We start from the raw sequence: 14,126 nt of genomic DNA on the forward strand, positions 1-14,126 counted from the left end.
AGTAGAGAATAATAGAAAAATAAAGGAGGAAGCAGAGACAAAACTTGTGACCTCCACAAGCAACCTTCTGTAACAACAAGAAAAAACACCCTTTATTTAATGACTGGAAGACCTCATGTTGTTGTCCTAAATTGTCGCACATCTCCTCTGTGTTACATGAATTACCAGTAAAGAACAGGAAAAAGAGAATGCTTTTTCCCAGCTCTTCCAAGCATTACAACACCTGCAAGCGAAACAGGAAAGAAAATTGCTTAACCTTCTGAACTTAGGGGAGAAGTTGTCAGCACGTGTAGGCGCAGAGGGCAGGGAGATATTGCTTGAAAAATGTGTTCTGTTTGTACTTGTAAATTAAATAAATAATAGTTTAAACATTCAGGCAAGCAGAATATTTGAAAGGACACATTTGTGATCCTTATTACAGTATAATACACATCAAAGGTGCACATTTTATCTAGTTCTCTGCACTGCTTTCCCTAGTCCATTCCAAATACTGGCCATCTGTAGTGAAAAAAGCAGAGGAAGTGCTTCAGATATGCAGCCTTTCTAACTTCAGACTTTTCAAAGGAGCTTCCTCATCTGGCTTTGTTTGGGGTTTTTTTTGTTTTTGTTTTAGTACCTGCAGTACCCACAGTGTACAGGTAAATTATGTTTCCTGTTTCAATTACAGATACTTCATTTCTAAAACTTTTTTCCAGATCACCAAACTGGTGTGATGATGTCCATTTCATAACTACAATGTAGAGCTCAGTGTCCATATATGCCAATACACCTGCTCTTTTGGAGGAGGTTAAAAGTGGTTTTGATTCTACTGATATGAAGATATTTCAAATGCTGTCCCATTCCAGTGAAGCAACCATGCTGCACAGGTTTTGTCGGATACAGTAGACTCCATCACTTTTAGGATATGGTGTAGACAGTAGAAGCAGCAACACGAGAAATAAGGTACACAGGAGTCTTCCTCATTTCCTACCAACAGCAAATTCTCAGCTGCCAAACTATCAGCTGAGGAGTATTTAAGAGGACCCCACATATGATGTATGCGGCTGCACAGAGTGTGAGCACTAAATAACAGTTTACTGATGAGACCTCAAAAATCAGAGCATTTCTAGGTAAATAGGATTTAAAGCATAGGGAGAAAAGTATTGCTTTGGGCACAGCATTTTCTATTAAAAATATTTTGATAAGGTGATTAAGAGACCTACTTGAGGCTTTCATAATTGCCAACCCCCTTGATTTCTGGCATGGTGCATCTGATCAAATAGTTCTTATACACTGTGTCCTTAGGACTGGAGTACTTTTGTTTCATATCCTAAACTAAATAGCATCTGGCTGTAATTATTTTCATAATTATGGCTGCATAATATGATTCCACTTTCCAATAACAAGGGCTTCAATTAACTCTTTTCTCCCCCAAATATGCTTTGTACAGGAGGAACTTGTGATTCTGGAGAATCCCATGAAAATGATGTCATACTTTACGCCAAGATTGAAGGCAGAAGGGAACATATTCCTCTTGATACCCTGACCTATGCTGCTTACAAGGTAAATCATCTTAAACAAAGTCGGAAGGTGGGATGGATAGATCAATCTATTTTTAAGCCATCACAACAATGTTGTATGTTACATTCCACAGGGACAACCAAACGTGTCCTTCTCATGGACATAAATCACAGGCAGATGTCACAGTGACAGGATGCCTTTGTAACACGGCTCTGCAGTTATTGGTCTCCAGAGCAGTACCGCAGCGCTGGCTAGTGCTAGGATAATGGGAAAATGGGCAACAAGTAAAAATTTTCAGCCATCAGCTGAAAACTTTGGTGATAACATCTTCTTGCAAATAAACACTCCTGTCTCCACCCAAGCTCCTGGTAGCCGTGGCCTGATACTCAGGAGCTACATTCTGAGAGCATCAGTCATGGCAGGATCAGTGGCTGGGAGGAGAGTGACTTGGAAATGCCTGGATGTCTTTCCCATGCCCGGTGCAGGAGTTTTCACGTTTTACACTCTTTGTTTCCAATTTAAATACAATTGTGTGCCCTCTTAGACAATCTGTGGAGATGTGGGCCTAGTCACCTCAGCCATAGGACGCAGTTGCTGGCAGTGTGCACTGGCAGCTTCTCTTCTGCTGGTCCTACAGCTTCCTTACAACCATGTCCACCAGCCAGGCAGCACAGTAGTGACCTTGAGCTTGCTGTCAGGATCCTTCCTGTCTAGGGCAAGGAAACAGACCAGCCTGAGTAACCCAGCCCTGAAGCGTCCTTACCCTGCTGCTGTAAAAAAGACAGCAAAAATTTATATGTAATATGTTGACACGTGGATGCACCAGAGATTGAAATGCCATATGCTTATACAGTGTGTGGAAAATTTGGCAGTAAAGGTGCAGCTGATTTCAAGCACAGGTCTGTGTGCATTTTCACTGTAACTCTCGCGTTCAGCAAGCAAAGTTTACAGCAGGGTTTGGCCAGAGTTTGGTTGAGTCACTTGCATTGTTTCATTGTGCGTGGCTTCCCTCCTCGCCTGCTTCCATGTGAAAGATGGGGTAGAACTTTTTTAAAACGAAGGAAACTGTAATTGTAAAATAATAAAAAAATAATTGGGGAACTTGGGGAGAGATAGGATCTGAAATTATGCTGAATTCATTGTGGAGAGGTTTTTTTTAAACAAGCAGTTTTAAAGCTGACATCCTATTTTGACATAATAAAGTTCTAATTACGTTGCTTTAGGACAAAGCCTAAGCTCCGTAAGGCAGTGCTTTCATTTATTTCCACAACATAACATCCTCCCTAGAAGCGCCTGTGAACTCAGGCTGTTACTCCATTCTCACGTATTCAGCCTAGACATGCCATTACCCTGCATTTGTTCTTGTGGGCTGAAAGGCTGCAGGACAAATATCATCTTCCATGGTCAACTGAACACTGACCAAATAAACAGGTATTTTTCAGAACATAGAAGGTAGTATTCCCTACAAGGTCTTTACAACCAACCAAACTGATCCCACTAAGTTGATATTTAGCACCGGTATCAATCGTCTTAATAGCTGTACATATAATATAAAATATTTTTATTTGGGATCTTCTGTGGAAGAAGGTGGCTAAAAAGCTTATGCAAGTGAAGTAATGACAGAGAAAAGCACATTTGGTTCAAGACATTTGAAGTTGCTTTTCTATTTTAAATAGTACCTTTTAAAATATTATTTGTTTTATTTAAACCTGATTTAATTTCTTTTAAAGGTTCCATCTCTGGTTTCTGTCGTCATTAGTCCAGACCTGCAGACTCCAGTAACCAAGTTTTGCCTGAAACAAAAGAGTCACCAAGGCCACAACAGGAATGTCTGGGCTGTGGACTACTTTCACGTCCTTCCAGTGCTCCCTTCCACAGTTACTCATATGATCCAGTTTTCCATCAATTTGGGTTGTGGAACTTATCAACCTGGTAACAGGTACAACAGATGAGATTTCTCTTTTGATTATTGTCTTTATAGCATATTTTGGTTTATAGCATCTATATGAATATTTTTTTTTGTCAGAAACAATGAGGCCAATTAATAATGACAAATATAAACTGCTCAAAAGCTAATGTTTCTCCTTATCTCCACAGGCCCAGGTTTATATACTCCATATGCAATGTCTGTTAAACAGCTTTCAAAACTTGGTTTTCTTAGTTCATTATTCTGAAATATGCTCATGATCTAGAGTGATTTTTGCTCCAGTTTCTAATGGGTATGAGATTTACCTTTTAATACTGTGTAAGGAGGAAAGTATTAAAGGCAGCAGCAGAAACCTGCCCTGCTGTCCTCCCAGAGATTACTGGTGCCACAAGCAGATCTAATTCGTACGAGACTGGTGATAAAAGGCCCTCATCTTGTTGATCATCAGCATAGGGACCTCACTGCCTGTATATTGACCACTGAACTTCACTTTTACTGGTTTCGCTTTGTTTGGACATTCAACATTATTTTTTCCATGGAGTTAATTGGAGGGAAAGGGAAAGAAGAGAGTCATTTGCTGCTTCATATTGTGTAGAGTATTAGACATGTTGGTTGTAAGGGGCTTTCATAAGTGAAACCTGCTGCTGCAGCCGGGATTGTTACCGGCATAGGTCAGGTCAGCCATGGCTTTGCCTATCTGCGACTTGAAAACCTCCATGGATGGATGTTGTTAGCTGGTCGGGATTATTATATCTTTTGAAATATTAATATTCTTCCTTTGTGTAAACTATTTCTGAAGCAGAAACGAGACTCTTCATGACAAAAGAAGCACTAGGTTCCCATTATCCCTATTTGTATTTCCCAAATACAGCAGCATTTCCCATCTCCTGGTCTACAATACATTTCATAATGCTTTCATTACTGCAAATGTGAGAGACTTGCACTGAATATATGCAGCAAATGTGAGCCTCCAAGGTATCAGTATAGTTAAATCTGAACTAAATTAGTCAAAACCTCCATAAACCATTTTAATACACACTTACAATATCACAGTGATGGTACATTTAAATAAAGTAATATTGTCAGCAAATCATAATGAAAAGGAAAAGTTATAATCCAATAATTTAGTACTGAGGTGATGAATTATGACTTTTATAATGTTCCATTGCCGTTACTTAAAATAAAACAGAATATTACAAGCTAATTATATGGAGGAAATTACAAGAATCTTTCAGTAAAATACTAAATCCTTAATAAATCAAGCACTTTCTATATTACTTTTGCAAGACCTTCAGAATGTGAAAGATCTAAGGATTGCCTTATATCCCTAGATTGTAAACAATATTAAAAAAAAAAAAATATGCAGTCAAACAGGGAAGGAAAAAGTTATAGTAATAACTTTTTGAAATCTGAACTTCTCAATGAGCTTTTGGTAGTATGGGTTTAACAACTCTGTGCTACAGACTCGGTGGATAGATGTTGTAGACTCAGTTTCCTGTTCTCTAATATCACTACCTGAGCATCAATGGTTTGGTTTAGCACTCATCTATGAAAATAGAGAACAGAAGACTTATTCCAAGCAAATCTGGAGGTCTTGCTTACAGTTATGTCACAAAATTCACAAAAATTCACCACTGAGCCCTCCAGGCTCTGTGGGGTGGGAGGAAGCTTCCAAAGACCAGCAACACAGAGGGTCCCTGGGCTCCCAGGGCCTTGTCCTGCTCCAGGGGCTCTCTGAAGGGTGTCCTTCCCCGGGTCCCATCCACCCTCTGTAGTCCTCGGTGGGGGCTGGTGATTTTCATGGTTACATAGTGCTTTCTGATCTCCATTCTGGCACGAGGTGTGGAAGAGGAAGATGACCAACAAGTTCAATGAAGTTAATATTTGTCACCAATGGAAGGGAAGAGCCAGCCAGTGCATAAATAACTAGTGGTCTTTTGCCACCTTGTGAAGATGTAATGTTAGCAGCTGGCAGTTAAAAGTGTCCTGTGCTCCCATAATGCTTTCTGGCTCCTATTAATCCAAGTTTTCTCCTCATTATTTTTGAAGCCATTTCTAGCTAAATATGAGAGTAACATCAGCTTATTTAACAGTGGCAGCATAAAAACACTAGCTAGATGTTGGCCAAACAAGGACTAGGTGTTTAGACAGTCCTTAGTCTGTAGGCTACCTTTTTGTTTTTTTAACACTGAGATTTTTTTCATGTTTGTATTTTCAGGATTTTTTGTATTCAAAGTCTGCTTAAAATTATTTCACACTTCAGCATCAGTAATTAGGAACAGCAGAGTTGGTGGTTTCTCAGTGTTGATACTTCTATGTTCATATCTATGCCAGGTAGGCTTATGGTGTCTTTCTCCTTTCTTTCTTTCTTTCACTGTGGTATTAGTGTCAGCTTGGAGTTTTCAACCAACCATGGTCGTTCTTGGTCCCTGGTCCACACCGAGTGTTTGCCTGAGATATGTGCTGGGCCTCACCTTCCCCACAGCACGGTCTACGCCTCTGAAAATTACAGCGGGTGAGAGTGTTCTCTGCGAAGCTAACGGAGATGCAATACTAGAGAAGTGAATTATAGCTGTCAGAAGAAAGCAGCAAAGCATACAACCCCATGTCATCTTTCATTTTTTACTAGCTGAGGACAGCAAGGAAGGAGTGTTCTGGTCCCCCTGGCTGCCCAGTAATGACATTTGAAATATATGGGGCTACTTCTGCAGTATAACATTATTTTTCTGATACTAAAGATAAATAAGAAAAAATAAAATCCTGTGGGCAGCATGCTGGTGTATAAAATAAAAGTTATACCATCTCAAAGCCACAAAAGTTTTCCTGTTAGTCAGAGGAACCATCAGTCAAATCCGTATTTACATCCACCTTTACTCGTTTGGAATCCTAGTACTGGGTTACAACGAAGCACATCCTCTGTAGTTCTGCAGATGGGGATGGTTGTTAGTGTCACTTTCTTGTATCAACCCTTGTCTTTATTGTGTCTTCAGTACTGTTCTGACCATAAAAGTAACAGTGACATCTTGTTGCATAGTGCAAATCCCGTGGTTCTGTATCCCTCTGTATCCCGTGTTCCAGAAACACGTCAGAGCAGCGGGTATGACCATGAGAATTGAGCGTAGTTGAAGCATTGCTGTTATCTGGTGATCACCATTTCCATACGATTTTCATAGGAACCATTACCCCTGGTGTGTGTAGCAGGTGTAACCCTTGTGGATGATATGAGAATGATGGCCGAGACCACAGCAGGCCAAATCATCCATGTCCCTCTTCTCACCCACGTGGGTTTCCACCAGAGCTCAGTTGTACCAAAAGGTTTAATGCAGTATGCAGTTTAGGTCATACTCATTGTGATGGAGAAGTTGCTGCAGTGAAGCAGGTTAAGATCTTTAGTGAGTTCATACGTCCATACAGGCAAAAAATGGCTAAGGTTTATAATGGAATAATTGACATTCGTATATTGTATGAAAATATTGTGGGCCCTGCTCTTTATTTCCATGTATATATTCTAAAGCTGTAGTAGCTTCACTGCTTCATTTGACCAGATTTTACAATGAAAAAACTTCACAAAGCTTCCAGTATAAGTAAATATATCCGTAAAACATGCAGTTGCTTACCAACTATCAGTGTAAAATGCTAGCATTTGTTTTATATGTATTTCAGGTGGAACCGAATAACTATTCCCCTTCCCAATGCAGCATTAACAAGTGACACCAGGATTCGATGGAGACAAACAGGACCGATCCTTGGAAATATGTGGGCAATCGATAATAGTTAGTATTCTTATCCACGATCATGATACATCAGAAGAGTAAATTTTTATATGCTGCTCCAAGTAAACATATTTTCCAGAATCACGGGTCAAAATTCCTTTTCTTCTTATCTGTACTTGGTTACAGGTGCATTTTGAAGCTGGAGGGGAATTCTGTCATCTGAAAATGCAATAGCCTGGTAGATTACCCTGCTTTTTCTTTTAATTGAATGCTTTCCAGGAAAATATATTGGTGGCCAGGGCTTAATATAGCATTTCCTCTGACTGCTTGGTCCTAATTACATAAATAGGTACTATTCTATGCTATTAAGGACACGTTCTGTGCCAGCCTAAGTGGAGTTACAGTAACTGGGACATATTTTTCCTTCTGGACATAGAAGACCTTCAGAAAGCAATGCTGCTACTGAAACACTGACAACACTTTAATATTGTTTACAATATCTTCAGGAGGAAAGGACCATCTGTTTCATGGAGCTATTCTTTTAGGAAATTATTTTTGACCTACCTGTTCTTTAAATGGATGTGGACAACTGGGATGAGCTTATATTGACTCATCTAATTACAAAATGTAGTTCAGAGGGTAACCACAGTCAGATATGAAAGGAAATACTTTAAAGCACAGAAAAAAATATTTAGGAACACAGGATAAAATAGACACATGGTATGAAATGTAGAAATAAGTATGATTGAAAGGACTAACTATGACAAGGTGCAATCTTTTTAGCTTGCTTGTTAGCCTTAAATTATTTGGGACTAAGTAAAGTACATCCAGAATTTGTTTAATTAGATATGTGAAGTATGTGTTTTAAAAATTTAAGGTGATGTACAATACCCTGTGAAATTTTGAAGTGATTCCTGGTAAGGTTAGATATGAAGCTTGGGAACGGTAAATAGTTACATCTTGGAAAATTCTTAAAATAGATTAATGCCTAGTTTTGAAAAGATTATCGTTGAAACTGCCTTGATAATATAATGCCACAAATGAAAGTTTTTCACAAAAACTAATGAAAATTATTATCTTAATTGCATTAATGGGAAGTAGCATCATCTTGACATTCTGCATAGAGAATTAATGCTTTTCTTTAGAGATGATGATATACATCAAAAAGAAAGTAAAATGACAGGAAAATTTAGGTATATGTACAAAAGAAGATGTCTGTCAGTATTTGCAAAGATGAGCTGCTACCCAAGAAAATGCAGACTGGAAATGCTGGAGACACTCCCAGAAGTTCACAGAAACATCAGCAAGATTAAATCAATTCAAGGATCCAAATGCTTTGCAAGAGAACAAAACAGCAAAATTTTGAAAATTAATGGACAATTCATGTACATGCACCTCCTTTGCTTGTAGAACTAAACACAGTTCCATCAAAGGATGCTGCATGCTCCAGTGTGTACCACCTCAAAAGCAGTTTTACCAACCATCTGCCTAAAAAGTGCCTGCTCTGACATTTGTTTGAGGTGTAGAACCATGACACGGGAATCAAGTTTTAAAGACAAACTTTTTAATGAGGTTTTGGGTCCCTCCTTTGTCAGATACTAGTGGAACTGAAGCTTTGCACTTCAGTACTGTAGGGAAAGACTTATAAACATTGGCAAACCACCCAAATTTTCAAGGAGGGGAAGATTTTCAAGGATTCAGCACTCTGACTTCTAGCTTCACAACTGTTTCTTATGTGAGTTAAGTTTTAAATGAAATCTGGAAGATGGCCATCTTTTAGAAACACTGGAAACCTGCCAATTTTCGTAAAGCTTTTTTTCATTTTGAGTGACATCATAACGTCTTTAACTCTTCTACTTTTACCACCCCCTCAAAAGGACCTTGAAAGAGACAAATGAATCAAACAGACCGAGCAGCATTTTTGCACCCTGAAAAGTGAGAAAATCTAGAAATCACATGAAGTCTGATGGGGAGTTAGTTACAGCGAGTAGCTAGCAGGGATTTAGAGTGTGTCTGCAAGGGAGTACTGACACACTGCTATGATGGGCATTATCAAAAAACTAAGAGAGGGAATAAATACTGGTTGTTATAGATTATGCAGAATTGGTGGCTATTTGGATGACATTCCAAAAAGCACAGTGCAAGTGGACAACTCCAAGTAATAGGCATTCTTCAACAGAAAAGGTTACAGTGTTCATGATTAAGGCTTGTTTGTCATATTATATTGAAAGAACATTGCCCACAGGTTAACACTTTGGGCTGTACCCAGAGTAATGCAATGAAGTGCAGATTATACTGACATTTGCTCATCTTTCCTTCCTTCTTATTTTTCACAAAATATCAACACTGTTCACTAGGAGTCAATGGAGGAAGAAGAAATAAAAGAGTAAAACAAATCTGGAATATATTTGAGTGCATACAATTTGAAGTTTTATTCAATTTGAAAGAATCAGTGAAAGTGTATGATAGTTAATAGTTACTTAAGACTTATCAGGGCAAGTTCTCATTCCCATAAATCCTATGAAGTACATGGCTTTCAGTCAGAGGAGCACCGGCACAGTTTAAAAAATCTAGAAGAGTACTGCTGGAATGTACTAATACATATATGGGATTATATTTCTGAAATAAGATGAAGAAAAGAAAATATAAGAAAATAGACAATATGTAACAACCCATCTGATCTCATTCATGATCTTAGAAAAATCAGGTGCATTAATTAAAACATCACTAGTACCTCAAGCCACACATAGACATTACCCACTAAATAATAAATTACCCCTGTCTATCCTTGTACAAAATTCCATTACTTGGTTCTACAGCAGGATGCAATCAAATGCATTTTATCCTTTTGTAGACGTCTTCCAGCTAGTGGGATTAAGATAAATACAGTAACTGTATGTTCAGGCCTGTATTCTTTCTTGTACATGTTCCATGCTGCTTATCACATGACAAAGCCTTTCATTTAACTGATTTCTTTTCTCTGCAGTTTATATTGGTCCATCTTGCCTCAAATTCTGCTCAGGGCGAGGACAGTGTACTAGAAATGGCTGCAAGTAAGAGTTAAAATTCAGTACCTGTATTCAATTTCTGTCACATACTTCACTTGATGATCTGAAAGTTGAAGTGATATTCACTTTAACCCTTGCTTTTTGAGATGACTAAATATAAAACTAGCATAGACCTCAAAATGCATAAATCTTACTGGAGAGATCAAAATCAATCTTTCTAAACAGCAGCATATTTAATTTTTTTAAATAATAATTTTCTTTTGGGACAGAGTCAAATTTCTGGTTCACCTTAAAATGTGCCGCAGAGCACACTGAAATGCCAGTGATGTGTGTTTTTTTCTGGTTTTAGAGGTGATTTAGGACTGTATTACTTTTACATTACATTTTGGGAAAGAATCACAATTTTCATAGTTGTGATATCCCATAACCTAGCGGACCTCAAGGACAGAAGGTCAGCACTCTACTTTTCTTCTGAATCTGGCTTGTTCAAACTGTTCTAGCCTAAAAAGTAAAGGTACTTGACTCAAAATCAGTAAGCACGTGCGAAATATTGGTGTAACTATTTTGGGGTATTAACAAGAGCGTGAGCCATGGGGTGTTCTCTTCTGTTGCATAATTTCTTCTTATCACATGTGACAAGCTACAGATAAAAGCAAATTAATAATTTCACATGTGAAGGAAAACAAATTATGTCAGCAGTATTTTTGCTCCAAAAATTAAGAATAGTATTTTTGTATTGTGCATTGTATGTAGATTGGGAGTGGAGGGGAGTGTTCATAACCATGATTTTTCTTTAATTGGAAAAGTAATTATTAGCTGAAAGAATGGCATTGGCTGTGCGAAACCTAAATAAAGTTTAAAGAGTTTCTTGGGTCTTGGATGTGAGAGGGATTTTGTAGGCGTCTTCCACCCATGAACAGCTGTAGTCACCATGTTGGTTTGCTAGCCAACAGCAGAAGATGGGTTATTAATTACACTGTTTGGTCTCCGTCACCCCCAGGTGCGACCCCGGATTTTCAGGGCCGGCATGTGAGACGGCCTCACAGACCTTCCCCATGTTCATTTCCGAGAGCTTTGCCAGCTCCCGCCTCTCCTCCTACCACAACTTTTACTCCATCCGGGGGGCCGAGGTCAGCTTCGGCTGCGGGGTCCTGGCCAGCGGCAAGGCCCTGGTCTTCAACAAGGACGGGAGACGCCAGCTCATCACCTCCTTCCTTGACAGCTCCCAGTCCAGGTGAGAGGGGAAGAGCAGAAATGCGAGGCAAAAAAACTGGGGAACCCCTCCCCTTCCAGTTACAACCTTGTGTATTATTAAGCTGATTGTTTTAGCAGGAAGAAAAGTTTTTTGAAAACTCCCAGTTCCATATTTTAATGGTGATTTCATATCCTTGCTGTTTTTCCCCCTGCTTTGTAAACAACAGGGCTCAAAACAGACAGGAGGGAAGTTATTGTACAGCTCTGGTGGAAAATATGAAATGTTAATATCAAACCTGAGTGTCAAAGCCAAGTGTTAATTAATTATTTATAAGGTTGTGTTTATTTGACAGCTTGTGGCAGCTGATTAGATCCATTCACTAACTCTCCCTCCCCTTCAGTGCCTAATAAATAATTAAATGCTGTAATGATTGGCATTTTTTAGCTATGTGTGCCACATTGCATTATTTGACAGTAAAAACAAATTGCATGTACAAAACCCCATAACTGATATTTATCAAAATTTGTCTGGATTAAGAAGATCTGAAAACAACCTGGTTAGGGTAAAAAAAAAAAAAAAAAAAAAAAAGAACCATGAGTATGAAAATGGTACTCCGTAAATATTTGTGTAATTCTAATCCAGGTTCCTGCAGTTCACGCTACGTCTGGGCAGCAAGTCAGTGCTGAGCACCTGCAAAGCACCCGACCAGCCCGGGGAAGGAGTGCTGCTGCACTACTCCTACGACAACGGAATTACCTGGAAACTACTGGAACACTATTCTTACCTCAACTACCACGAACCAAGGTATATGCATAAATATTATGAGTGTTTTCTACATGCCATTAATGCTGGTAGTGATTAATGCAGTGCTGAGGGTCAGTACAATGACCCACATGGTGCAGGAGTAAGCGGAGTGAAGATCTTTCACTGCATGCCGAAAGTTACCTCTTTTCCTTATAAGTTTTCAGCTGTTCTGGGCACTTCCCATTTTTGCCCACTTCTGTAAGAATGAACTCATGGATTTAACGGCATCCAAGTCTCAGATGATGTGACAGAACAAGCCGAGGCAGGGCAGGATGAATGGGAAGAAATGTGCTTGTGGGAAATAAGAGCATGTTTCTTCCCATGGAAACAGCCACTTGTAAAGATAAATTAACATAAATTATTTGCAGCTTTGAAGCCATAGATACCTTCACTGCACCATCCTCTGGGATTAGGAGTTTGTAGGCAGCTCAGGACAGCTGAGACAACATCTAAACACCAAAGTTTCTCCAGGTCAGCAGGGAAATTGTGTCTGCTCCTGTTATAAAGGCGATTACAGGACTTTGTGCTTGTGCCCATTGGCCAGACTCAGGAGAGAAATTTTTCCTTATATTCAGATGAAACCTCCTACTTTTCAGTCTGTGCCCATTGCCCCTCATCCTGTTGTTGGGCACCAACATGCAAATCACAAAGAAGCTGAACAAAGAGCTTGTTTTATTTAGCCATGCCTGTGTTTGGTGTCAGATTAGAGAGGAATGTGTCTGATTTATTTAGATAAGGTATTACTTACTGTTATTATACATTTGTGAGACCATCCACCTATTTTAATAAAGTACATGCAAAATTAGGGGTATTCATGACCACACCTGTACTGCAAGCCCAGAACAATCTCGGCTGGCTCTGTGCAAATCCACTCAGACCTGGAAGCATCCACCTTCATGGGGATATATAAACTTTCATTGTTTATATATATTGAGCTCAGACCAGCTTATTAAAAAAAATATGTAGATATGTATATGTATGTACATATATGTATATTTACTCATTTTGTTAATAACTCAATACAAAAATTACAACATACAAAAGATTTTTAAGAATATTCCAATGGAAAAAACTTGTAACATTAAGTATATTTCATGGGAGCTATAACGAATACCCAAAAATCTGAGAGGAATGGCTGTATTTGGTAGAAGTATACTGCATGTCAACTTTAATTTCTGGTTTTAAATATTTGCAAAAGAAAAATACTACGAACTGGAACACTCATAAGCGTTCTTCAAAATTTCCTTTCCTTTCCTTTATTACAGTCACATATATATTTTATATGGCCCTGTTTCTAATTCTTAGATTCAAGATTACAGCTGTAGAGATTACATTTCCCTAAAGGTTTTTAATATATAGCACTATGAAATTTTTATAACAAAAAGGAAAATGTACATTCAGGTGACTGATTTTAATGAAGTTTAAGATATAAATGTAGTAAATTATATTGATGCTAGAGACCTTTTTTCCTTTTTGAGATTAAATATGAAGCACTTAATTTCTGTTGTTCTGACAGGGCAAAGAGCTAAGCACAACATACATGGGTTAGAAAGGCTTTGCCATGGGATATGTATGCTCCACTCTGAGTAGAAAGAAAAATGATAGATGCACAAACCTGAAGATAATGCTGGCAATAATTATGATGAGGAACATGAAGAAAGCTTCACCTTTTCATATTATGTTGTCTGAAAATATCAGCATTTTTGTTAAAACAGATGAACTGCTGAAAAGTTTGGCAATCAATCTGTATCCAGAAATTTAATTAATCTTCAGTCACACAAAAAATAATTACACATTTAATGTTTTGCTGAAAAGGTGCATTTAATCTGCTAACATTTGACAGCTGCATTTTTCTTCTGAGCAGAACAGCGGTGGCTTTTCAATATTAGGTATGCGCATAGCTTGAAAGAATGAGATTAGAGCAAAGGTCTCTCAGCTGGTTTTTAAGAAATCTAATGGTAGCTGGTAATGGTAATAGG

The 14,126-nt window shown here is 38.5% G+C and overlaps 1 protein-coding gene across 2 annotated transcripts in view; it reads left to right on the plus strand.

Annotated features, from left to right (window-relative positions):
* Window positions 1–14,126, plus strand: part of RELN (reelin) — a 289,062-nt gene that overhangs the window by 179,956 nt on the left and 94,980 nt on the right. For both annotated transcript variants that reach the window (XM_065049108.1, XM_065049107.1), the window contains exons 13-19: window positions 1,430–1,542; window positions 3,231–3,439; window positions 5,814–5,942; window positions 7,091–7,200; window positions 10,127–10,193; window positions 11,149–11,382; window positions 11,986–12,147. In XM_065049108.1, coding sequence (XP_064905180.1) covers window positions 1,430–1,542; window positions 3,231–3,439; window positions 5,814–5,942; window positions 7,091–7,200; window positions 10,127–10,193; window positions 11,149–11,382; window positions 11,986–12,147 — 1,024 coding nt within the window. The remainder of the gene's footprint in view (window positions 1–1,429; window positions 1,543–3,230; window positions 3,440–5,813; window positions 5,943–7,090; window positions 7,201–10,126; window positions 10,194–11,148; window positions 11,383–11,985; window positions 12,148–14,126) is intronic.

Source organism: Columba livia, chromosome 1, assembly GCF_036013475.1.
Source record: "Columba livia isolate bColLiv1 breed racing homer chromosome 1, bColLiv1.pat.W.v2, whole genome shotgun sequence".
NCBI classification, from domain to species: domain Eukaryota; kingdom Metazoa; phylum Chordata; class Aves; order Columbiformes; family Columbidae; genus Columba; species Columba livia.